The 26,616-nt window shown below is 51.8% G+C and overlaps 1 protein-coding gene across 21 annotated transcripts in view; it reads right to left on the reverse strand.

The window, feature by feature from the left end:
* Positions 1 to 26,616, reverse strand: part of NFASC (neurofascin) — a 93,028-nt gene that overhangs the window by 43,191 nt on the left and 23,221 nt on the right. For 10 of the 21 annotated variants that reach the window (XM_076358205.1, XM_076358207.1, XM_076358209.1 and 7 more), the window contains exons 2-8: positions 11,429 to 11,604; positions 8,379 to 8,396; positions 7,224 to 7,329; positions 6,829 to 7,025; positions 6,343 to 6,465; positions 5,980 to 6,150; positions 2,947 to 2,997 (exon numbers count right to left, since the gene is read on the reverse strand). In XM_076358205.1, coding sequence (XP_076214320.1) covers positions 2,947 to 2,997; positions 5,980 to 6,150; positions 6,343 to 6,465; positions 6,829 to 7,025; positions 7,224 to 7,329; positions 8,379 to 8,396; positions 11,429 to 11,522 — 760 coding nt within the window. In that variant the 5' untranslated portion in view covers positions 11,523 to 11,604. The remainder of the gene's footprint in view (positions 1 to 2,946; positions 2,998 to 5,979; positions 6,151 to 6,342; positions 6,466 to 6,828; positions 7,026 to 7,223; positions 7,330 to 8,378; positions 8,397 to 11,428; positions 11,605 to 26,616) is intronic. The other 11 variants (XM_076358225.1, XM_076358221.1, XM_076358220.1 and 8 more) reach the window with 3 other exon arrangements.

A 26,616-nucleotide genomic window follows, 5' to 3' on the forward strand; every position in this document is an offset into this window, starting at 1 on the left:
TCCCCACCTCTGTGAAATTGGACCAGTTCAGCTGTGAACAGGATATCCCAGAAACAGCCACTTCTCACCCCGGAGCAGCCAAGTGCCCCCTCCCCGCAGTCCTGACCTGACGGCATTTAAAAATTGTACATCAACTTGCATTCCTACTTGGAGGCGATAATAGGAATATGCACATCCAGACAAATCCCGCCTGTTCACCTCCTGCACAGCTAGCCAGCTTTAAAACATCCCACAGGTTTGCCAAAATAAAAAAAAAAAAGAATAAAAAAGAATACATCAGACTTTCATTTCAATTTTTTAAAAAAGGTGAAAAACTTCTGCTAATAAAATATTCAATTAATCCTTTTAGATCATTTTCCCTTCGTGACTGCAGACAGTTTGCCTAGGCAATTGAGCTTTGCGGCAGGGAAATCACTGCACCTGCTACGAGCCGTGGGGAGAAGGGTTGCATCTCCTGCGATTAGCCTGGCCCTCGAGTGCAGTCTGAGACAAGTGTCCCACAAACCGCTTGTGCCCCACGTCCACGCCAGCAGGTCCCACGTCCCCGGGATGAGCTGGGGCACATCCATCGCAGGCTGGCAGGGGAGGGAACATGCAGCCTCCCGCTGCTTTGCCGCACGCCCCCAGCCCGTCCCCGTGTAGCCCTTCCCATCGAGATTCCCTGCAAGCTCTGCAGAGCCCTTTGCCAGCTCAGCTCCCTCTGGACCTGAGCCCGTACCGTAGGGACCAGCACCCCGAGGTACAGGGTCCAAGAGCCCCAAGTCTCCCGAATACCTAAAATACTTGGGAGGCTGATGTCCCTCTTCCCCACTCCCCTGCCCCTAAGGCTCCTTGCTTTGCTGCAGCTGGTTCCAGTGGCCAGTATGGCCAGACAGATCATTCCAGGGAGAAACACGGGGTTAGCCAAAAAAAAAAAGGGCTGAGGGTAAGAATTTTTTCACCAGTTCATCAACTATTAAGAAATTGCTGGTTTGGAACTCAGATTTGCAAAGGGGCGTGAGTGGGTGTTTTGAATCCACTAGACCCATAAAATGTTCCGGGAGACATTAAGTGCAAATAATCCATATAATGCAAATAGCAGGCAGTTTATCCTATGCACCTATGACTAGAAATCTGGAGAAATCTGTGAGACTGTGCAGATAAGATCTCATTTTCCTAACCAAGTGACTATTAAGTGTCCCTTTTCCTTGAACAAAGACATACAGTGGGAGATCAAGAAGCCCACCACCACCACAGTGACTTTCCCTCCTGATCCGGTGAGGGCTGCAAACACAGAAATGGTGCCCCAGCCAGCGTGAAGGCATTCTCTTTGAAATGCAAACATCGTATACGCTGCTGAGGTGCAAGATATATTTACAAGAGAGCTTGCCACTGGATTTCTCTTTGGTCCCTGGCCCTGCGTGCCTGCGAGGGAGGCATCTCCTCCCGCTTGCCTCTAGTTGAGGCCTGATGCAGTTTATGCAGTTCCCATTGAAGCTAATTTTGCTGGCAATCCCCTGTCACAGCCATTTCTACAAATATTTTCAGACTACCCCCGGCCCATTTGCTACCACCAGCACTTCCTCCGAGGCTGGTTTTTCTGCTGAGCCTTCCACAGCTCTCCAGCACCCTCAGAAACCTCCCACTCCTGGCTGCCGGTGAGGTGCCAACACCCTGGTTCCCTCGGGCGGGGAAGGGCTGCCCGGGCTGCCCGCGGGCACGAGAGGGCTCTTGCCGGGGACACCAAACTCGGTGCCCTCGCCTGGCACATCCTCCTCTTCTCACACTCCAACTCTCTCTGCTCTTAGCTGGCAAAAGCACTCCTTGTCCTCAGAAGTCCCCGTGGAAGAAGAAAATGTGCCCTGGGTTGTGCAAGGCACAAAGCAAGCTGTGGCTCTGGGTGGGAAGCTGAGCAGGGTTTTGCTGTAGGGTGAGGCTGGGGACCAGCACGGGGCACCGCTGGGGCTGTCCCCACCCTGCTGCCGGCACAACTCCGGCCCCCGTAAGCAGCAAGAGGGGCAGAAAGCAAATCCTGCCCACGACGGCGCCTGGCCTTGGGGCAGTCAGACTCTGTGGTGGTCCTTGGCGAGGCATTCGCATCCCTGGTAGTGCCTGCGCTCTCAGCATCGCCCACAAACAGCCCCATCTCCCCGCTCCCCTACAAACCCCTGCTGCTGCCTAACTCTGCCCACATTATCCCGTCACGTCCGTGACACTTCCAATATATTCTCAGGGCAGTGGCTGTGCCCCGGGGAGCTGTGCGGTTTTGTGTCTGAAGCATAATTTATGAGTTTGGGACAGGCTTCTCCCAGTGAATGCGGGCTCCGGAGGTAATCTCCCTGCCCAGACAAAGGGCAAGAGCCTTGTGAAAGCATCCAACACATGTACAACCTCACCACAAAGAAGCAAAGCACCCAGCTTTTGAGAAAACCAAATACTCCTTTTTTTTTTCCTTCCCCCTCTTCTTTTTTCTCCCAGTCACTGCCTGTGTTTAGCCACAAATACAATAGATGCTCTTTCTGAAGACAGAGAGAAGAGGGATGGTGGGTCTTATCTTTAAATCATGAGCCTTTGCTGAGGACAAGCCAAGTCTTCGGCAAGGAAGCAAGCTGGGCTCGCTCAGCCACACAGACTTTTTCACATGGGCCAGATCCTATTAATCCAAATGCCTCTCAAGCTGAGCTCCGCATATCCAGTTAATTAGCTTAAAACTCAATAATTTCAATTTGTGGAAGCTTTGAGGGGATTTTGTCGCTGTTTGGCTCTTTCATCACACCCAGTTTTGCAAAGTTGAGGCTACAACCCACGAACGGGGACACGGGCACACACAGGGGTGCGTGGGCACAGACGAAGGGCAGACGATGCTGCGAACGCGGCCGCTCGCTGCCCGGTTAGCGCGGGAGATAAGTCAGGTTAGGCAGAGGGGGGTTAAATCGTGAAGGTCTCCAGAAGCCAGCGTTGACTCACCACTGTACATGTCAGTGTGATTTCGTAAAGACGTTTCGTTATGGGGTTTCTCTGCAATAAACAAAAGACCGTGAGCATATCGAGTGCCACAAAGCGGGCGGGGGGACAGGCGGTGCGGGGGGACGGGGGACAGAAAACAAAATAACTTCCCGAAACACAAGAGCAACGCGGACAGGCAACAGCAGGGATACAAAAGCACTCTGAGCACAGCTGCCTTCCAGGAGAAACAACATAACACAGCAATAAAGGAGAGGAAAAGAGGACTGTTTTCTTCCTACGAGATGGGAAGACAAATAAATGTATGAAAATTGTATCACAAACATTTCCTTGAAGTGTTTTTCTCTTCGGTATGAAGACAGTTGTATCTTTGAAAAAAAATTCAGTTCAATTTGGAGAAGAAAAATGCTTTTTCTCTCAGTTTCTACAACTGTCTTGATACAGTTAAGAATAACTATGAGGGAAACATCCTGGCTACTTTTTCCCAACATAAAGCATAGGTTGGACACAGCTAGGCAGCAGCGTAATGATGCAGAAAGGCATGGCAAAGGTGAACAAATAAAAATAATAATAATAATAATTAGGCCCTAAAAGCATAATCTGCTGTAAAATCCCTTTTGATTACAAGGTAATTAAAGTAGATTGTGTCACATGCAAAATACCAGCTCTTCAATAAGACGCTGCTCTCATTTCTTGACAACCACCGCCAGCCGTCACCTATGCTTGCAGAAGAAAGCTAACTGCCGCCCGTGCTCTGCGAGGAGGCGGGGGATGCACCGTCCTGGCCCGCGGCTGCTGGAGGATCTGCCCTCCTCAGCTCACACCGTTACCCAAAAAACTGTTTTGGCGTGTGAGAACGCCCTGGTTCCTACCAGGATGTGGCACAGCCGTGTTACGGTATCACCTGCCCAACAGGAGATGCGAGAGGCTATGTTGGCTACCATAGAGTTGTTGCCCTGAGCCTTAAGTCATCAGCCACACACCGTGTCTCTGTGCACGGGGGTTAAGAGAGCCCAGCAGACACCCAAGAGCTACCTGAACCTGGGTACACCAGAGAAACGCTCTGCAGGGAAAAGCACGGGTGTATCGCTCCCCCAGGCCTTTGCATTTGTCTCTTCTTGCATCCAAGAGCATGGCAATCCCGTGCAAGGATTTGTCAGCAGCTGGTGAACTTTTTTTTTTTTAAAAGACAGCCAATGCTCATGGCTTAAAGCTGAGATGATTGAACAGCTTGAGACAAATACAAGCCCGTCTCCTTTGGACGCTGTACGTATAAAGAATTTTTTGTATCATAACAGATGAGAAATTAGAGCCTCCGTTCTTTAAATTGTAAGGGCCTCTGGGGAGCTCATGGGGTGGCATTTGCATCTGATAATACAGCAGACATTTCTAAAGGAAAACTTAAATAGAGGGTCCAGTATAACTGGAAGCCAGTTCCACATAGCCTGGGAGCAAAACGCTGTGGTGGCATTGGAGCGTAGCAGGAGGGGGAACTTGTATCTGTCTGCACAGAAATCTTCCAGGGTTTCTTCCACGTTTTTTCTGGAGCTTGACAAATATGTCAGGCTAAAGCCTTTGGAGGCTCAAATGACCACAGATCTTTGTTTGCCAGAATTTCTCCAGTTCACGCTAATTTAGGACTCAGTCCTTCCCTAAGAGGTAAACGTTGGCATTGTTTGGCTGGCTCTGTAAACAGACAAATAATATCCAGAATGAATTACCTACAGACATTCCTCACCATTAGCAAAGAGCCTGTTTACAGTATTTATATTGCTGATTCTCCACTCACGCTTTGCACAGAGGAGAAGCTGTTACAATAAAAGTGCAAAACACTCCAGGGCCCGTCTGCTTCTCGCATCGCTTTTAGGTCACTGGTATCAGAACACTTCAATAGCGTTACTTCTAATTTAAGCTGCTGCGAGACCAGATTAAGCTCCTCACGCTGGGATTCAGGAGCGCCTCGTGCCTGCTTTGGACAAGAACCTGCTCCCCAAAACACAGCCTTGCATCTGCCAGCACACGCTATCCCTTCCTCCCAGTTTGACCTTACTGGGGACGGGAGATGGCTCCTGTCTGATGGCTGGGGCCCATAGAGGCTGTTTCTGTGTCAGCTGCCGATCGTGCCGGTGCTCTGCACACACACCCCAAAAGAGAGCCCATGCTCTGCAGGACCTGCATCAACTCAAAAGCTTCATGTCCTGCAGCGCTCAGCTCATGTCCCCTCTGCCAGCGTCCCCGCCAGCCAGCTGGCATGAAATGCATTGGCATCAGGAACTCACCTTCCTTCAAGCAGTCTCATTTCTAGAGAAGAGACTGCTGCTGGCTGGACCTGCCCATGGAAAGGCTCTTCACGTGCCTGGAGAGAGCCACGCATGTGCTCCTCCTGTCCCCCAAGACGATGCTCTTCACCAAGGTGAAACTGAGATCCTGAGCGTGTCCCACGTGTACACGCTCAGACCCCAAAGGCTCAAGCCCTCCTGTCAGCACGTCTCAGAGCCTTGAGCTAAACAGCAGCTCCTGGTCAGTAGGTAAATCCTGAGTTGTGCAAGGTTGGCACACACACAGTCCCCCCGTGCAGCACCAGCACGGCCGGGGGTTCCCCATAAACCTAAGCCTGGAGCAAACCAAGGCTATTTCCAGCTTTTCAAACTAGGGAAAGATCACTTGTTATCATACACTTCCCTAAAGATGGGGGGAATGCCCCATCTGTGTTGAAGTGCTTTCCAGTTTATCCCAGACACACGGACATAGCAATACCTGCACCAAGCTACCTCTGCAGCCCTCGACCCGCGAAGCTGCAAAGCTCTGAGATGCTGGAGGGAAACCAGCCACCCCTCCCTGCCAGGTTAGCCGTCCGAGGACTATCATTCCTCATCCAAACAGGTTCCTGTACTACCCTAAACAAAACGAAGGAAGCCACTCTTCCCCCTGGTAGGTCTCAGTACTGTCAAGAACAGAAACAAGGTATGTGGAAGGAAAACCCTGCACGAGAGCGGCCAGGAAAGACCCATCCTGAGCGACCACCGTGACACTTACTGGTTTTCACCTTGAGGGTGTAGGGGTTTTTCTGCTGAATGGTGTGGGTGAAGTGGAAGCGCGCATTGCAGCTGTAGTCGGTCTGGGCATCCTGCAGCATGACGTTGGAGAAGTACAGGTCGCCGTTCTGGCCCTGGGAGACGCGCTTGTCCTGATGGATGGGCTCCATGGCTGCAGGGGAGAACAGGCATTCAGAGCAAGTCAGATCCCCCCGCAGGTGGCTGAGCAAAGGAGAAACCCCTGACCCAGGCCACATATGGGTGCCTCCAAGCTCTGAACTAGCAGTAATGACCCTAACCATCGTTATTTTAAATAAACGCTGCCCACGGGGTTCAAGGCGGGAAGGGGGTTCCCCCGACTCACAGCTGCTCATCCAGAAGATGACAGGAGAAGGCAGGCCGGGCGGCGGGTTGCACTGCAGACTGAGTGGAGCGCCTTCATCCACCTCTATCACATCCACCTTCTCCTTGGGCCACAGGGGAGACTCTGCCATAAGAAGTAAAGACACTGCATGAGGAAGGCAGGGTAGTATCTTTGCAGATCTCTTCCCACTGGACCTGGCCTGGTTTCAATGGAGCGGCCTCAATGCAAACTTCATTTCTACATGTGAAAGATTCCCTTAAATCTATACGGAGTATTTCCCTGTTAGCTACAGCCATAACGCCCATGTCTTCCTCTCAGTCCTGTGGCTGGATACATCCCAACACAGGTAACAGATGAAGCAGGCTGAGATGTTTGAGCACTGGATATTCTCCATGCCTCTTCTACAAAATCTCATACGATGCAAATAGTCCCTGCTCTTCTCAGGGCATGGCCGGCTGCTTGCTCTGCGCCGCTGCCGTTACTCACTGGAAACCTGGAGGTGGATTTTGCTGGAGAGAGCAGTGCCGTAGTCATTCCGGGCAAAGCACTGGTACTCGCCCTCGTAGTCCTCTGGCCGTCCCCCACTGTGGAAGTCGATGACCAGCGTCCCCGACCGCCGCCGCATGGACACTTTGGGGTCCTTCGCCACGTTGAAGAACTTCCCGTTCCGTGTCCAGGAAAAACTGCAAGCACAGAGGAGAGGTTGGTTTTGTAACCATGGACCATATTTACCCGGTGAGATCCTTACCTGTGCTGTGCAAGCCAACAGCTGGATTAGCTGATGGTGTAAATGGCACAGCTTGACCGAAGGGGAGCTCCTCCAGAGCCAGCTCTAATGAACATCAGAGCTTCAGCGTAACAAGGGCCGTAGATGCACTTACGTGGGAACGGGGTTCCCTTTGGCTTCACATTCAATGAAGATGTTATCCCTTGGGTCAACGATGTAGTCCTTCACGGACTGCTTGGTGATTGTGGGGGGCTGAGGCACTGCAAAGCAAATGAAAAGCCGTGAGGAGGGTTGTGCAAAGAGGGCGAAACTTCTCTCCGCTGTCCTGCAGCAGATCCTGCTGGGATCTCAGCCTTTTTCCCAGGCTGGACGTGCAATTTGTGGTTTAAAGCCCTTCAACACCTGCAGAAATTACCATGAGCATTTGTGGGGATGTGCTACTCATCACCTCTTGGACCATCAGCACTGTTCAGACTCCCTTTCGGTACCGGGAAGCCCCTGTTTCTCACTTGATATCTTGGTCTCATTAAGAAATTTCACAGTTACATCTTCCTGCTACCGCAGGTTGTTTGAATCAGACTGAAAGGCATCCTGGCTGTGTACCTCAAAGACAGGGGCTGCAGCTGGAACAGGGAGCCAGAGAGCCACTGAAAGACATTTACAGGTACTCCCTGTGCAAGAAAGAGGCTCAAAACCTCGCAGGTTTACCCCAAAGGAGCGCAGCACTGGTGTTTAGAAGGGCAGGGCTTATGAAAAGGGGCACATGAGCCCAGCAGCCAGTGCAGGACCTGGGTCTGGTCCTGAACTCTGAATTGAAGAGCTCAGTCCCATGGCTGTCCTGGAACAAAGCTGCTCAGGTCCAAGGCTCTTTACTCTCCCCCCCGAGAGCTAGTGATGCTGCAAACGTGCCAGTACGTGGACCTGAGCTTGGCACATGTGCTCGTGCAAGGCAGAGGAGCCTGCTCTCCTCTGAGGTGTGGCCTTAGCAATAACGAGCCCCTGCAGAAACAATATTTGCATCGCAAAGACAGTCTGGTTCCCACTCCAGGGAAAGCAGCAGAGGCTAAGCACTCCTCCCAAGCTGCTCCAGCACCTCCCATGTCTCTCCAGCCATGCCTGGCTGTGCAGGAGAAGTGGCTTGTCCTGACTCTGGCCAGCCCTGCCACAGGAGTGGGCAACGCACCCACGTACACCGTGTGCCAAGCAACAGCCACCACCGGCCCCCTGCTCGGGACGGACCCCTCGTGCCCTGTTTCGGCCATGCAGAGGAGACGGACACGTGCACACAGAGGGCAAGGGGAACACTTACATTCACTCTGAATATTTGCTGTTATTCCCAAAGTGCAAGCATAATGAAAAAAAGAAAAAAGGTTAATTGAAGAACAAACCTATATACGTCATGTACACAAACATAAACATGTATAGTTATTGTAGGGTTTACAAATACTACACACAAACCATTTTACAATTCAAGCATGTTCTAACCTACCTACTTACTGTCCACATGGGAGAAGCTGCTGCTGAGCGGTCCCATTAGCTGTAAACTGCCTCTGCAGCAGGGGTTTTGGGGGGCCAAAAGAAGGCACAGGCATACTTGCACCACTCACCTGCAGGCATTGGTGGCCCCGTGGCCCAGTGGGTCATCCGCAGGAGTTAACAACATTCCCCGCTTCCCTATGGCTAGGCTTACCCTGAGCCCCCCCAGTTTCATCCCCCCAAGTCAGAGGCTAATATGTGCCTGATAAACCCTTAGCTGGGTTTTTAAGTGATAGCCAAACTCAGAGAAGGTGCCTGTAATATAGGGAGAGATATATATATCTCTCCTGTCTCCAGGACAGGGGCAGGCAGGATTTTATCCAAAGAAGAAAACTTGTTAGGGTTGGGGCAGGGAAAAAGCACCTAGGCAGGCTTAAAAGAAAGAGCAAATAATGCAGCTCCCTCTGACACAGGGCGAGCGAGGGCTGTTCTGCTGTGAGGGGACCCAGATGCCCATGCATCTGCCCTCTCCCAAGCTGCTTCTGCCCTTAAAACATAAGGTTCAGGGAGCAAAATGCTTCCCTGGGGAGATCTCCCACTCCCGAGGTGTGTCAGCAAGGGCAACCGGGTGCCCACCAGCACCTCGACCCCCCAGGGCCGGCAGGGGCTTTCCCAGCCCCCTCCTGCCAGTGGGGACCGGGCAGAGCCCACAGCCAGGCACTGGATGAAGGAGCTGATCTCCGTGGAGGGAGGACTTTCACAGCTGATGGTACATGGGGGATAAAGCTCATGCACCCACAGAGCCTGTGATCTGCACATTTATCAGCCCCTGCCCAAAGCCGGAGCAGCTGGGGCTGTTTACACACCACCTGGTCAGACCTGCAGCCATTCGAGCGCAGGCGATGCTTTCATCAGCTCAGTCTCGCAGATGAGCAGTGGGTAAGGGAGCCCTGATCACCAGGTGGCTTAAACAGGAGCTGAAAGCAAATCCCTGAAGGTTCTGAAGGTCAGGATGGAAGTAAAACGAAGCTGATGCTCCATGTGTCCAAAAGAGCTAAGGGAGGTTGGGAAGGGTCGGCTGGCGGGGGCAGGCATCGGCAGGATCCCTAACCCTCACCCGGGGCTGGGAGATGCTCCTCACCCCCCTGCTCTTGGCACTGCCGCGCGCAACTGCCCCCGTGCACGTTATTTACAAATATCTGTCGTGCAAGGGACCTGTTCAGGAAAGGATGACAAAAGGACGCTCTTAGTTACGATCCCAGTTTCCCACCAGCACTGGAGGGGACGATGCTCTCCTGCAGCTCAGTGCTGTGCAGCAGGGAGGAGGCTAGAGAAACGGTGAGCTGCTCAGAAACGGTGAGCTGCTGCAGGCTGCCTTGAGCATTTCTCCACCAGCTGTCAGCATTTCTCTTACTTTTCTAAGGTCGCATTACATTTAAGTAGCAAAGTACTTTAAGGACTCCTTTCCTGATGCAAAGCACAAGAAATGGCAGAAGGCTGTTTGCAGACCCATTCAGTTTTCCCCAACTGCACTGGCCCCTACTTCCACGCCAGCTGCCTGCATTTCTGGAATATTAGAGATGCTAACAAAGCCAGGCCTGAAGGAACCACTGAGCTGTGTGCATCAAATAAAATTCCCATTGCTGGGAACAAGAGCGCCCTGTGGTATTACAGCACTGACTGCAGGGGAACAGATATTTTCATCCACAACCATCTGGAATGGAGCAGAGCAGCGACTCAGACTCAAGCCTGGGACCCTCTCCTTTTCAAGTAACATTAAGTATTTATTCCGCTCCGCAGATCAGAACTTTCTCACCCTTTCTCTTCAGTTATTTCCAAATTTCAGCCAAAAGCCACTGCCTCAAATTTTTCCTTCCCATTTTGCTGCCCAGAGTCAGGGATCAGCTGAGGTACCACGGCTACAGCCAGCACACCCAGGACTCCACAGAGCAACAACCCACAGGGTAGAAATTTCTCCTATCAAAAGCAACCCTGGCATTTGAGCCTGAATTTAGACCCCAGCAAAAAGCTGTGCTTTTTCTACTAATGCCCTGCTCGCTGGAGGATTTCTGTGCATTGCACTGTTGGAAGAGATTCCCTGCAGCGACAGGCTGATTATTATTAACAGCCGCTACAGGAGGAAGCTGGGACACAAAGAAATTATGAAACTGGTTTCCAGAACAGCGGCTGAGCAGCTCTCAGTACAAACCCCCGTCTCAAGTGCATTCAAACAAGTCATGCATTTCCCATGCGCTGGCCTGAAGATGCCCATTCAGCAGAAACATCAGCCCATGTCCCCCTTTCTCCTCGCTCCATATCCCCCAGCTCTTCCGAATAAGACATAACTCCCATCTCATAATTAACTGAAAAGTCTCAACAGAGAGAGAGAGAAAAAAAAAAATCACACTGCTCTGCAGGACCTGCAGTGGGGACCCGGGTGCCCTCAGGGACCTGGGTGTCAGATCGTGGCAGCATCTGCCCAAGCAGACGAGCAACGAGCTCACGTCCTCCACGAAGGAGCATCCCGAAGCCTGCCCGTGCTCTGTAGGAACACCAGGAGTCCCGGGATGCTCCAGTGAAATCAACAGGCTGAAGACTTGCCGGGACCCGATTTCTTCACCAGCCTGGCTCAGATGCTCTGTCCCATTTTGATACGTGGGTTTGAGTCCTTTGCTCAGCTTTTGAGATAGATTAACTAGATCAGAGAGTGACTTAGGTGACTTTCTGGAGGGCACGTGGTTTAAGAAGAAAAAGAGCCCCAAACAAACAACAGAAAAGAAAACCTTAGGCTGGACCAGGAAAGCCGCCTGGGCCGTGCACATCTTCGCTCTACCTCCTCAACCATTTCAGCAGGAGTTTTTAGGGGGGTAAACCATAACTTACAATCCAGAGGGACTTCGATGGTGCTGACGAGGTGATGAAGGTAGAGAGCGAATGCTATTCCTGCGCAGGTGAGGTGGTGTCTTTGCATGACCATTTTGGATGCCTGGGTGGCGTTAGGACCTCAGTTGCGTCCCCCGAGGCGAGCAGACCAGCGGCAAGTGCAGACGGATCCTCAGCTGCAAAATGAACACAAACCCAGCGGTCACTGAACCGTTTACAGCTCCATTTCTGTCATCTTCCTTTTGGCAACTGTGGAGAGAGAGCGTTTCCAACCCAAAAATATTTCTGCAGAGGGACGGGGGTGTGAATAGTGCCAGAAATAGCTTCCAGGCTGTGGTGACCCAGGTAGAAGCCCATGGTCACTGTCCTCCCAACCCCTGCGTGGCTCTGCCGGCAGAAAATGAGCCTTATGGGGTTATTTGTGCTCAAGCCCTGGAGAGACCTCTTGGATGGAAGGAGAAAGACCGTGCTGTCCCCTGGGACTGATGGAAAGTTACTCAGAGCAAGCGAATACAAAGGCAGCAAACAGTCCCCATAGGATAAAATGAAAAGGACAATATGCTGTTTAAAAAAAAATAATTGTATTTTATGCACAAGAAATACCTACACAGCAAACATCCGCTCCCCCCGGCGGGGCACCGGGATGAGCTCTGCCTCAACGTGCAGCCCGCCAATAGCAGGGGGACGGGCTCCAGAGACCCCCTCGTGTACCAAAGAGCCTGTCACCGACCCGGCACAGCCCCAGCAGGAGTCGGGGCACGGCGGGACCTTTCCCGACCAGTCTCTAAACGAGCCTGTTTCCAACCGGGCTCCAGCTGCTTCCCTCCCCAGATGGTCCCTGGTGCCAGATGCGCAGCACGCCGCTGCCGGGCTCCCAAAGGCACCCATCCAAACCTCCTGGTGACTGTCAGGTTATCATTCGCATTTTCCATACACGTACCTTTTATTTTGCTGTTAATAAACCCATAGACTAAACGCAGATGAAAAAAAAGACCGAAAAGGGAGGATAAATTATCCTGTCTGTACAATAAAAGCCCCCTTAGAAAGGCTGCTGTGGCACAGAGGTTGCATCACGGCGGAGTTACAACTCTCTGTAGCAGAGTTATGAAAAGGGCATCAGCCGCGCAGACAGCTCTCTTGGCTAAGAACAAAAATAACGCCAGGGCAGCAAACAGTGGAAAATCCCCAGCCTTGCTCCGCGCCGCTCCTCCCTGGCCCTTGCACAGGCTTTCGACGAGGTGGGATGTCACCAGGCAGGGGAGCAGCGCAGAGAGGCCATTTGGCAAGCAAGGAGAGCCCGTCTTCATGAAATATAAATAACCGGCTGCAGCTTTGGATGCTGCTACCCCTTCAGCTGTTCCCGGGCCCGGTACGAAGCAAGTGCGGGAGGGAGGGGGGACCCAGCACAACAGACAAAACCCGGCGAGCGCGGGGCTGCCGGGGGACTCCGGGTACCGCAGGGAACGCTGCTGGGAGCCAGTGAGGAGCAGATGTCGCGGAAAATAAACAGCCCTGACACATGGCCCAGGAAGCTCTCCTGAACCCCAGACAGGATCAAACTCGGCGCAAGACAACTTTTAAGGACACTTTTCCCCGTTACCCTTATGGGGAACAAGATGTGCTTAATGGTTTCTCCATCCAGCCCTCCTCACTGCCCTGCTCGGGTGTGATCGGGGTCTCCATGTCCCCGCTCTTGGGCTGAAGCCCAAAGGAACTCACCGTCCCAGCGTGTCCCAGTTACACCAGATGACAGATTGTAGGTTGTGAAGGGGCTTGGAGGGGCGTGTTGCTTTGATCTTTTTTGCTCATTCTAAGGATTTTCCAATCCAGCTGTTGCAATAAAAATAGTTGAAGGACAGAATAATTATAGGACTGGGCCAGTAATTAAAGTCATGTCCAGGACTTCCGCAGTCCTGTGATCAGGTCATGCTGAACAAAGCTTTTCAAATTACTTCTTTAGCTTTCTGTCTAAGGGAAGATATCATTTTGATCTGTAGCCTTCATTTTTCAAAGCGGTTCATTTCTCCTGTTACAGCTTAAAATGAGTAATGGATCAGCTGGTTTTATGCCTTTCTGTTACTAAGCACAAGTCTGACTTATGAACTGAATCAGCCGACACTGCAACCGGAGACTTAGCAAGGCTGAGATTTCTCGTGTCCTTACTATGCTCACGTACTGATGCTCCACATCACTATCACAAAATGTTTTAAACCCCTCTTCATTCACAGATGTAGTATGGGAGAGAAGGTGCAAGACAGCAGGCATTTAAATAGCGCACATCTCTACGTGCTGCTTTGAGCCTGAAAAGCGAAGAATATGGTGTTTTCTTTAGACTGGGTACTAGTTGGCGTGAAAGAAACAGCCGTGACAGTAAGGAGTAGGTTCCTGGCATAGATGCTTGGGAGATATTTGTACATACGTGCACACACGGGTGATTTTGCATTAAATGGGGATACAGAAAGGACTGACCCCAAACACTGATACATACAGTATACACAGGAGGCATCTGGGCATCTAACTGATGCAAAAAAGTATATCCTACCCATCATCACATGCACGGGGACTAGAAAAGTAAGGGCTGTGCATATCAGGAAGAGATAAATTTGCAGACAACTTTTGAGCTGCAAAAGGGAACAGCAGGCACACGGCGGCTCTGGACTGAAACCGTGGGCAGAGCTACGTGGGAATGACCCGGGCGCTTCCAGTGCCGGTGGACCGGTCAGGAAGGACGGCCCGTACGGCATGGGTGACCGCACGTCCACGCGGAGCGGCACGGACCGAGAGCAAATAATAAAACCCACAACAGGGCACACACAAAATGCATCCCCGCCTTTAGAAGAGCGAATGTCGGGCTGCTCCAGAGCCCCTTTGTCTCGGGGCAGATGTGGGTGCGACTCACTGCGCATCAGGAACAATCTGCTGCCGTGCTTGTGCGTGTAGGTGGGTCCTGGGGACAGGCAGTGCCACGAGCCCCCAGCCACGCAGAACACAGCCCACATTGTCAGGGCTGCTCCTAGCCCGGGGACAGGGACATCTCCCCAGCACAGAGGGCTGGGGCTGCAGTAGGGGCACGAACATGCTTATCTGGGGATGCTAAGAGTCGTGAAGCTGTCTGATGTCTTTGTCTGCTTCTGAGACTGACTCAACCCGAAATGGCCCATGCAAAGGGGCAGATGAGACCTCTTTTTCGCAGACTTAGCATTTCTTAATCATTGCTCCTGGCCCCGTTGTGCAACACAGAAAAGATTTGATTGCTGCCCAAAGAGCTGAACAAGCCCTTCAACCTCATATCTGCAGCCGCGTCCTGGGATGGCCGGAGCTGTGAAGGCGGGAGGGTTGAGTCTGGGGATGCTCAGGAAGCCTCTGAGCTGGCTGGACCCAAAGCCAATCCAAAATCTGGGCCCATAACGTTCAGTAAAAACACAACACAGAGCAAAATCTCACACAAATAGTTGCAAGACTGTGATGCCATCAAACAGGAATTTAACTGCTTAAACGCATTTCTCATCCAGCGTTGAGCCTGCACCCGAGCACCAACAAAAGCCGCGTCCCTGCTCCACTTTCCTCCAGCTACAGGCAAGACACAGCAGTGAGATGGACTCAGACGCCTTTTTCCCCAAATACTTACCCAGAGTTCAGAAGTGTTTTTCAGACCTGTTGGTGCTTTCCATTTCCCTGATGACCCACTGCAACATCAGTTCCCACAAACTGTTAGTCTGGGTTGAGAAACACATCCCAGAGCTTGGCCCAGACCTCTCTCCAGATGCATGCGATACTTCTGTAAATACATTTTTCTCCGGACAAAAGCACGAGTAACCCCAGGACTCTCTGCAAAATCCAACCAAATGTCCACACAGCACGGGGCACATCTGAAATCAGGAGGTGGATGTGCAACCTCGACTCTGCTCAGTTCGGAGCCTCCGTCCTCCCTCTGAACAGGCACTGGAGGGAAAAAATGAAATACAAGGGAAAAAAAAAAGGGACAGACACCTGGGGATGACGGAGACACCCATGATGGGGCTGAAAATACAGATGCTGAGACTCAATGGCAGCAGTGCCTGCCCCAGCTGAGGACTGGGCAACCAGGATGGAAACTGGAGGGTTTGGAGAGGATTTGTACTTTCCATAGAAAAATTAGCTACAGTTTTTATTCTTGTGCAGCAGTCAGGACAAATCAGCTTGAAAGAAAAAGAAGATTCCAGAAGGAAACATCTTGCTCTGCATAGGCCATCCTGCATTACAAAACACACGGGCAGAGGACCACGTCCTGGCATCATGGGGTTTCTGTTCTATTTTAAAGGCAGAGGGCCATTTTTCTGCACTGTCAAATGTTTTCAAAATAAATCTGGATTTTCAAATGGTAGCGCAGCAGGTAAGCACCTGCCCCAAGGGTCGGTGGAGTCAAGAGGAGGTACAGAGAATCAAGGGGTATCAGATGCTCGTGTGGCCTGGCAGAGCCCAGCCTGGCCCCGGGGAGCCCCATGTCTCCCCGCCAGCAGGGACAAGCCCCCCACGACACCCTCTCCCAAGAGGTGCTGACGGCCAGAGCATCCACCAGGCGAATGTGCCTTGATCATCCGAACAGCCATGTGGTGAATGGGGTGCCACTGAAACTACACCCGGTCCATATGCTGTTACAGGGTCGTCGCCCTGCTCTGCTGCACGTTTCACACTCTCAAGTTTCTCCTTATGTAAAGACAACGCTCGCATACCAATAATTAAACCAGAAAACATATCCAAGCGCTTTGTCTGTAAGCCACTCAAAGTCTGCAGTGAAAGGGAAAAAATTCAGCTTTTAAAATTCTTTTAGGTCCTTCTCCATCTCTTAAGAGCCCTGCTCCAGCATCGGGAGTGCTGCGGGTGGTACCAGTAGAGAAGGGTTTCTCTGCAGGCGCTGCCTCCTCGCTTCACAGCCCCTCGGGGACGCCAAGCCAGCACAGCAGGCTTGCGTACCAGCCTGGCAGAGCTGCAAACCTTCACAGCCATATAGAAGAAACTTCGATTCTCTATTTCTCCACGCACATGTCGATTTAACGTGTACATTGTGTCCTCCCTGCCATGAGATGGGGGAAATCTCTCCTTTCCACAGATGGTGGTGAGCTGAGCTAGCAAATCCTCACACCCCAGCCCCGGAGCATCCCTGCTTCCCCCCCGCGCTGACGAGCCAGAGCTCCCATCTGCTCGGCACCAACAAGTTTCCCGCTGGCTTCGATTGGCATGCCCAGGAGAGGTGGGAGGAGGGAGTTTGCCTATCGCAGGCTCCCTCCGCCAGCAGAAAGCGGCCAGACGAGGCTGCCGACATGCTCCGCTCATTAGCGGAACACGAACCACACGCCACGTAATCCGCTCGCTTCTTCTCCAGCCAAGCTCCGGGCTCCCCCTTCAGAGCTCCACGGCTTCGCAGCGCTGGAGGGCAAATGATATGTGAAAATATCTCCCCTTGCTGCAGAGATGCAACCATCAGTGAGAACCCGCTCCAGGCCAAGGCGGCAAAAGCTGGCACCTCGATCCCCCCTCGATTTGGCCAAAACTTGGCTCTTTGTCATAATTCCCAAAACCACATCCCTGCAAACCACAACACGTGTGATGTCCTGCCCCAGCCCCGCTGCCCTTCATCCTGCCCCGGGGAAGCTGGGCACGCTGAGCAGAGCCCGAGGACTTCCCCTGGGCGCACAAATAACACCAGGGAAGGGCTGAAATTCATTTCCTTCTCAACAGCTTAATGAAATGAGACCTTCCGGAATAACGATAGAAACAAATCCCTTCCCTGTAGCCCCACTCCTGCAAAATGACCGCAGGCATGAACTCTCCGAGGCAGACACAGAAACGGTAAGCAAGGGGAATCTCTGGTTGAAGTTAAATGAAGTTAAATAAAAATAAAAGTTAAATAAAATTAAATAATTCCACAATGAAGGATTGTTTTTAATCAGCTCATTAGGTCCAGCAGGACACTTTCAGTAGCAATTAGGCATTTATCCTTATTTATGGTTGCAAGAGGAACAGTAAAACTCAAGCAGCTAGTGTTCCCAAGAAGATTCCTAGAGCACTATTTAATGCGTTTCAGCCGCTTAATTGATACTGATTAAATAGCACAGAGCAACGTTTCCACAAAGAGAAAACCCTTTTGGTTTCAGATAATGAAAAACATTCATTTAGAGGGAATATACGTATGTGATTCCCTAACAGTGACTAAAGGCTTCATTTTGCTCCTGCTCCGTTCAGGTTCTCCGTGGCACCGCCCTCCCCGTAACATATCGGATGGGTTTCTGGGCTGCTGACTTCCAGGCCATAAATCTACACCCCCTTTTGTTTAGCAGCGACGGGACCTTCTGTCGCACGTGGTAAAAGCCACCACGTGGGTGCCAGCCGACCCTGACAGCCCATCAGAGGAACAGCTCCACACGGGTAAATCCCCATCGGGAACCACGCAGGGACCCACCCAGCGACACGAAACCTGTGCAATATGGACGGACACATCCACACACCTTTCCATTTCCCCTGTCGTACACAGACGCACACCAGTAAATGACGTACGTACAGCCGCATCCCTACAACAACGCATAAGACGCCATTCAAAGCAAATGTTGCATTACAGCACAGAAGTCAGTGGAAAGAAGGAAGGAAACGATCATGAAAACGGAAAGAAATGATCATGAAGAAGGTGAGACATGATCATTTTTGGTTTGGCATTTTCCTTCCGAGGGATGGACCGTGCCCTTTCCTGGGGACAGCCAGCAGCGCACGGGGAGGGCAGCGCTTCCCACTTGCCTCTGTTTGGAGGAGAGAGAAGCGCTTTGTGTCTGTTCCTGAGGTTGGGTACGGCTTTCACAATTGTTCTGCAAAACAGCTGTCAGAGCAAACACCAGCAAATTCATTTGCATCCCGTCTTCTCCCCCTTTAAAAAAATAATCATTCCCATCCTTTCAGCAACGTACCTTTGGAACCTACGTACCCTCTAATCACAGGCAAGAAGGAAAGTCAGGCTTGTCATGGGAAACGGGTCCTAGGCTAAGATTATTGATGGCCCACTGCCTATCGACAATCATTTTCTATACCCGCTGTAACCCCAAAGGAGTCCCCAAACACATCTTCGCTCCTGTCCTCTGAACAAAAGGATGTTTCTCAAAACACGACCTGCAGCAGCAGAGGTTTGCAGAGGCAGGCACTTTCGACACTATCACTGCCAACCCACCGTAAAAACTCCAGGCAGACTTGATTTGTTCGGGATTACTGCCCATCTACCCCTCCCATTATGTTTTCAGCACATCTTTAAGAAACACATCTTTAAGTGACACACGCACAGGCCGTTTCGCACAGCCCCTGGTTTCTTGTCTCACTCCTCCACGGGATTTTTGCCGTATGCTGCATTTTCCTTTCGCTCCCTGTAACTCTCCTGCCTCGCACGTGGGTGAGTTTTCAATCCCAAGCCCTGCAGGCTGTATGCATTTCAAAAGAACCGAGCAAACAAACAAGCATTGAGAGAAAGCGCCGTGATACCACCAGGAACAAGGATGGCTTCCTAAAGTCACCCACCAGCACATGCCAGGAAGAGCCGTGGCAGCATCCCTCCGACTCCGCATAGGGCAACACGTGGGAAGTGGGAACGAATCCGTCAATCTGCTGAACTTTAGAGCTGATGCCGGCAGTAAGGAGATTTATACTTTAGCTCGTCTCAATAGCTATCAGTCGGCCGGAGCTCACCCAACCTTCCTCCTGCAGCATTCCCGAGTCGGGACCAGCTGCACGCGGGCTCCAATTTCAGAAATATTTAAAAAACGCAGGAGGAAGGGGATAATTGCACTTGCTGCTATGCAGAGCTGTGGCTGCCTTTTGCACCATTTGAGTGCAGAATGGTTACACTTTCAGGAGGTAATTCATTCCCTCGTGGAGCTGGGTGTCACTACTGAGAGCACGGATAACTCCAGGGACAGACTCTTAATCTATCACGGTCATATCTTGGCACTACATAAATGTGAATTAATTTATCATCCTGTCCTTCTGGTAATGTAAGGAAATACTGTCATTCTATTACACAGAGGGACTCCAGTCCGGAGAGGTTAAGTGTTACCCCAAGGTCAGAAAAAAGAGATGGCATGAGTGGGAAATGAGCCAAGATCACCGGAGTACTCAGTTTAATCAGAAAATACCATTTAACCTTTACAAACCGGTCACAGTCAGGGGAAAAAAAAAAGAAAAAAAAATGTAAAAGCATGAAACTTTCCATGGAAGATGACGGCGTGGCCTTCGCCAGCCGGCACATCACCCACAAGCCCGTGCCGTGCCCCCACGGCAGCTGGGAATTGGCCCCGCGACAGCTGATCCGCCGGCTGCTGGGGCCGCTCCGGGGACCCGCGGGGATCCAGGTCACACCAGCCCCGCTAATCAGCTTCCCACCCTCCCGGGGAGCCGCTTGTTTCCGCATCTTTTCCTTTCATCAGCAAGAGTGAGAAGCGAGTAAGAAAAAAACCCCAATTCATTGGAGTTAGCCTTGGTAGAAAACAAAGGGGCTCCAGAGCATCGTTTCTGCACGAGCTGCATCTTGGGCATGACATGACATTTAAGGAACGCAGGGTGGGTTACAGCTAAGATGCAAAAGCAATCATTTTTACTTGTTATTTTGGGGGGAAAATATTTAACAACTTTCCTTATATTGCAAACTATTTGGAAAAATACACGGTCATTTACTTAATTAGGATGTTGCTTTGTTTAAGAGGGACAAGGAAGGGAACTGGTGTGAAAAATATGGATTAAAAAGGAAAAAATACAGGTGGGAAAGTTTCTCAGTGAAAAGCTTTAAGGGGCAGTTTTAGGGCACAGGACACACCGATGGCACTGGCGTTGGCAGCCCGTTTTAGGGCTGCACGGGACCCTGCCTGTGAGCACTTCACCCGCCAGTGGGTGATACTGGGGCCGGTCCAGGAGCTTCTCAGTCACCACTTCTACACCAAAGCAGGAGTCCCAACAACCCAACTCCAAAGTGGCTGTCGGGTGGTTCCTGTGAGAAACAGTCTGGGCATCTTGTCCAGTTTCTGATGGAGCAGCACCCACGTGCAAACCCAACCCCAACAGCAGCGCTGCCGAACCCCCCCAGCAGTCTTGGGAGAGGTGGAGATGACAGGGTACCAGTCCCCCACCCTCACAGCAAAGCTCCTTTCCAAGGCCAGCCATCCCACACCGCTCAGGGGAAGCACAACAGAGGGGGACGCCCAGCCTGCGAGCAGTTAATGTCTGCCCCCGCTGTGTCCCTCAGCCACCCCTCCCCGGGACGGCAGCATCTGGCCCCTGGTGATTAGCCAACTGCTAATCACGCAGAGCAATAGCTATAAACAGCAACTGTTGGACAGTTCGTACAGCAATCGCTCTGGAAAAGCTGCCTTTCCCCTTCTGGCTCCCACGTGAGTCTGCTCCGCTTCCCTCTACAGGGCATGACCCTGAGGAGGGGCACACAGACCTGGGGGTTTGCAGCAGGCTGAGCCTCTCTAGTAAAGATGATGGATGCAACACCCGGAGAGAGGCAAGAATATGTACTTCTCTAATTGTACGGGGCCAAGAGATGGTCTGGCTTGAATTCAATTAAGGGCACCAACCCTTGCTTCCCTGCTCGTACATTGATCGTAGCCTGCACCTCGTCCACACCAGTGATGTGCCTGGAGATGCTCAGGGGGGTGGTGGTGGCGATGGGCAAAGCCACTTCGGGCAGAGCACCCCAGTGCTGACCTCCCACTGCGCGGGGAGCCGTCGGACACAAGAGCGAGCCGATGGTGATCCCTGTGCCTCGCACCACAGACCCAGCTCTGCAAGGCAGCCTGCAGCTCTTGACCCTGCAAAGAGCATCAGACACGACTTATCCCAAGCAGCAATTTCCTCCTGCGGCTGCTTCTTGTTCATGACAGCAAATAACAGTGACCCAGGCAGGAGCTGTGTCCCAGCTCACATCTCGGCAGTGCTCTGGACAAGACTGCAGCGAGGGTTCAATAGCTGTGAACTGGCCGAGCCTCCCAGACGCACGCTGCCGGCCGCAGTCAATCCCCATGGCTGGAGGAGACCGCAAGACGTGGCAGGGGACATGCTGCCCAGGCAAGGTCCCCTCCCTCTGTGCTTTCATTCAGTTAAAAAGCTCAAAAGGTCAGCAGGACCTTGAGCCTGCATTTGGTCACATGGAGGTCCCGGGAGGAAAAGGGTCCCGTAGGGTCCCACGAGCTCGGAGAGCTGCCCTGCCCCTGCCCAGCCTCTCCCCTTCCCATGCCAAGGGCTTTCCCAGAGCATCTCTCACACCCTCACGTCATAACTAAATGGTGACTTATTCAGCTGTGCCACCAAAGCCCCTCTTTGGTACGTGCCACACGCGGTGCCAGGCAGGGCAAGCCACCCTGTTCAGCTGCATCCAGGGACACGATGCACGTTGTCACAGATGCGCACGCCCTGACACCACAAGAAGGGTTTTCCCCTTGGCACAGGGGGGAAAAGGTTAATGAAGCAAAAAGGGCCTGACCCGTGGTGTGCGGGTGGCCCCGGGGGTTAAAAGGCTCTTGGGCTGCTCCTACACCAGGAAGCCACTTTGGTGACTAAATGAATTGGAGTATTTGTGTTTCTATCTCACATTACTGAGGTCCTGGTCACTTGTGATCACTAAAGAACCTGGGAAAAAGCCATTAATCCTTCCATTACCCTCTAACTCCCTCCCAGTGACCCCCCGTGCCCTGATGAGTCCTTTGACTGGCAGGAAAGCTTGCTTTCAGCCTCAGCAGGGTCCATACCACAGCCCAGAGCAGTCCCCAGCATCGATGAGAGCTGCTGTGCCCCTGCCCAGAGCCAATGTTCCCAGTGCCCCGGTTTCGGTGACCGGGCAGGGGCAGCGCTGCCACAAGTGAACCCGGGAACAAGGGTGAGTCGGGGGAGCAGCGCAGGAGCATCCCCGGGCAAACACGGCAGCAGAGGGACCCGGGAGAGCCCTGGTCCTGCCTGCGCCTCTGCAAACAGAGACTGTTTGTTCCATGGGTTTTCCTTTCAAAACAATTCACCAACATTTTTTTATTTAGCAGATGGAAAAAGAAAACAATTGCATTAGTGCAGACTACCCTTGATCTTATTAAGCTGAACGCTCCCTCCATCAGGGAAATGCAGTTATTTCAGTAGCACAACCAGAAGGAAGGTGAATACTTCTGGGTTGTAGAGTTGAAAGGTAGAAGTACCTGCTCTAGGGCAGCCGTCCTGAAGCTGTGCAGGCAGCCAGGCCAGGCTGGGGGCAGAGCTGGCCTCTTTCAGACCTGCTCGCAGTCATGGGTGCTGTTCAGGGCGCACTGAATGGGTGCAATTATTCAAGTGCTGAACATTCCCCACTGGAAATTACAGTATTTAAAGGTGAAGAAGGACTTGAGCACAAAAGCTTTAATTTTTATGGGGTGGTGTAAGCCCAGAAGAAGAGCTGGGACAAGAGCTACCAGAAGAAGCAAGGAGGGTTTTGCCCCCGAGAACAGGAGGCAGAAATGGCACCGAGGGCTGCAACCAGCTCCGAGGAGCCGATGGGCAGTGTCACGGAGCAAGTCCTTCTGCGCCTCCTCAGAGGGCTCGGGGAACAAAGCGGGACTGTGCAGCTGCCCGCCCGTGCAGGAATGCACCTTCCGAGAAGCTGAAATGCCACGTTCCCAGCAGGAACGCCACGCGGGAGCACAACAGGGCACGGGCTGGCCGTGCCTGGCAGAGATGCTGAGGTCCGTGGGGACCCACCTGCCACAGCCCCACGAGTGTTTCCCTGGATAAGCAGGCTCTGCTCCTCCTTCACAGTCTTCCCCATCCTTTTGGGCTGCTTTTGGCAACACTTCTGACCCGTCCCCTTCTACCACCACCCCCCCCCAGCTGCCCCCACCTCCAGCGTAGGTCCCCAGACACCATCTCCCCCTGGTCTGTAACTGGATCAAACACACAGGTGTCACCGACAAGGCAGGAACATGCCTGCTGGTGATTAATCCTGTAAGTGAGCTGTATTTACAGACACCGGCTCTTCCCCAGAGCCTGGCCGAGGGCTCTCAAGCTGTTGTATCACCTTACAGCTAGTCATGATGTGCGGGCAGCTGCCAGACACCGTGTCCTCCATCCACCACCCTTAGACCAGGCAGCCTCCGCTGCGTGGAGCATGGCTCTCCAGGACCACATCCTTACGCTGGGTATCAGCCCAAATCCAGAGATAAATCTCCCAAGAAGAGTCAATGTAGGTAATTAAGCTGCTCTGCTCTTCCCAGACACAGTCTTGGAGCACATCTGGTTCCCATGTTCTGCAAAATGCCTTTGACATTTAATTTCAAACTCCAGGCTCTTCGACAGTGGTGACGCAGCAGCAAATCTGACATTTCATCCCTGAGCCATCTGACTAACAACCTTTAGACGAGACTACAGCACAGAACAGTTTGGAGAAATGGGAGGGGATCAAGAAAGATAGGGCAATTCTTGAAAACCTTATATAAAAATGCAAACAACGAGGCTATCTGGAAGTCTGCCTCTCTCAGTGGCACTGGATTTGCTTTTGCAAAAACGCTGTGTAATGGGTTTTCCTTGCCCTGTGCACACTTAGATCCTAATTACACGTGGGGAATCACAGGAAGGAGATCATTACCTCTCCTCTACACTCCCTTAACAAGTCACATTACTACAGTATAATTGAGCTCATCTCTGGGAAATCTGATTTTCGATGACTGCCCACCTGCCATAGCTTCACAAATCTTTACAAAAATTATCTTTTACTGGACTATTCTGCAGGCACAAAGTGTGTCTTGTAAAGATTTTCCAAAAAGGGCAAACCAAGTATCACAAATCCACATTTTCAGCCAGTTTTCCAAAGGAAAACCCCTCCCTGCACTGCCTGGCTTTCAGCTGGTCACTGCCAATAACTCCTCAACTGGTTGGCTCACTTCAGATCCAGCTGGGGACCTCTCTGCCTCTGCTACAGACATTTAATCCCTGCAAATTTCGTGAAAATGGCTGGTTAGAGAGCTTTCATCTTGTGGGACAGATATTCGTCTAGGAGACTTAGATGCACAGACTTTATTAGTTATGCAGCTAAATTCAAGCCAGCCCCACAGGTCCCACTGCATCCCCCGGCACGCATCCACCACCCCGACCTGGGCAGGCTGGATGCCTTCGCTCCCTCTTCCTCCCTCAGACCCAACCAACAACATTTTGAAGTAGTTTATTTCCCAACAGAAGCAGCTGGCGACCCAAAATTAATGGTCTACGTGTCTCCCACCACCCGCCTGTAACGTTTTGGTGGCCCCGTTCTCACTGCCGGTCCTCAGACATGAAATATTGACAGCTTTTAACGACAGACAGCGCGTTTTAGCCTGGTATAGCAGAGATGCTGTGAAATCACACGTTATTTATTACCCTCAGCTCAGAACTAGAAGGAAAACACCATTCTCCGGTATTTCTCAGCAATGCCTTCGCAAGTTTGCCAGCATGTTTTCACATTACTCTGCATAAAATTCTCACCCTTTGCAACGCAGTCATTAATATTGCCGGCACAGTCACTCCATCTGCCTTTTGAGCCCCCTCCAAAACAGTAATAAGTTAATTGGTAGAAGGATTTGGCTTCTACATAATGAAATTGGCACAAAAACAGCTTTTAACCTTCAGGACTGAGTACGGGATGCAGGATAGGGAATACTTGTTCACCGTGTTTAAATAAAAAACATAAATAAAAGGGATGTGTGTGCATATTGAAAGACCAGGCCAGCGCTTAGTATTTCTTGTAAAAGAGTCAAACTGAAGGCAAAGGCAGCAAGGCTGTGCCCGGTGCTGGGCACAGCATCCTCCCATGGAGCTTCTCCCGCAAGCTTTGCTGGAGAGGAGCTGCTCCGTGCACCGCTGCTCCCGAGCTGCCGTGCAAATCTGCTCTCCCTGGCACCAGGCGCGACGCCCACGCCGAGCCGGCAGCGTTTCTGGCACTAGCTGTGGAAATGGGAAGGTAAAAGCAACCGGTTTGTGCCCTGAGAAGGTGCAGATGGGCATGGGAAGAGTGTAGGTGTTAGCGATAAATGACGGGTGAGTACCAGGAGGAAAACCCAACCAGCTGCAGGACTAACCATTGCTTTGCGACCTCCAGCCGTGCAAGATCAATCCTGAGACTACGAGCAGTATTTAGCTGGGAGGCTGGTTTGAACCGGGGGATACACGAGCTAAGGACCTTTATCTGCCTTCTCAGGGTTGGCAAAACATTTCCAACATCCCACAGGCTGGGAGATATGAAACCCGTGTCCTACAAACCCTTGCAAATACAAATCTCCTCTTGCTGACAGGGACTGGAAGCAGGGGAAAACTTCACTAGATAAATAATGGAGTTTAAAGACAAGCAGAAAACAAAGGAAAGGAAAACTTCGATAGTCAACTACTCCACTGTCTCTCACCTCATCTCAAATTCACTCAGCCGAGCTCTGCATCGTGGAGGTGAACCGCTGCAAATGTTAAATGCAAAATATCCTTGTAAAGCTATTAAAACACTGTAGCTGACAAGAAACAAGGGGTAATGAGAAGGGATCGGGAACCGAGGGCTGAATGGGCAATTTTCTTGAGTGCCGCGTGCCAAAGTTTGAACTGAAATCTGCCTCTGGTTTTCTGGTAAAATACTTAAATGCTTTCCCCCCCGACAGTACTCGAGGAGAGGAGAAATGATCAGAGTAACACCTGAGATCACCTCTGGCAGGAGCTGCGGAGGGAGCGTCGGGGCGGCTGGCGCTCAGCGCCGCTCAGCCAAAGCATCCCAACGCTTCCCGTCCCCGAGCCGCACTGCCGGCCCCGGCACCCTGGCCACGCTCCAGCTGGGCAGGCTGCCTGCACTGCCTGCGCTGCCGCCTGAATAGGGCTCGGGAGGAACCAGCGCTCGGCCAGGCACCGGGCTCCGGGCACGACCGGTCCCAGGGCTTTTAAAAAAAAAAAAAAAAAAAGCAACTGTTCCCATGCTCCTTCCCTTGACTTCCCCCAGGACAGAAGATAATATAGAAATGCAGAGCATGTTCCACGTTGGCTAAAGCGATACGGAAAATAGTAAATGTTTTTCACGTGGTTTTTGGAAGAGTTTCTTCCCCTTTTTTTCTAGCACAAACTGCTGGCATTTTCCAAGCAACATTATTCTTACACTGGAGGAACTATGCGAGCTTGGGTTTTGTGTAGTGGCTTTAAGAGTGGAGAAGAATCCAAAG

The sequence above is a fragment of the Aptenodytes patagonicus genome, chromosome 22 (assembly GCF_965638725.1).
Source record: "Aptenodytes patagonicus chromosome 22, bAptPat1.pri.cur, whole genome shotgun sequence".
NCBI lineage: Eukaryota > Metazoa > Chordata > Aves > Sphenisciformes > Spheniscidae > Aptenodytes > Aptenodytes patagonicus.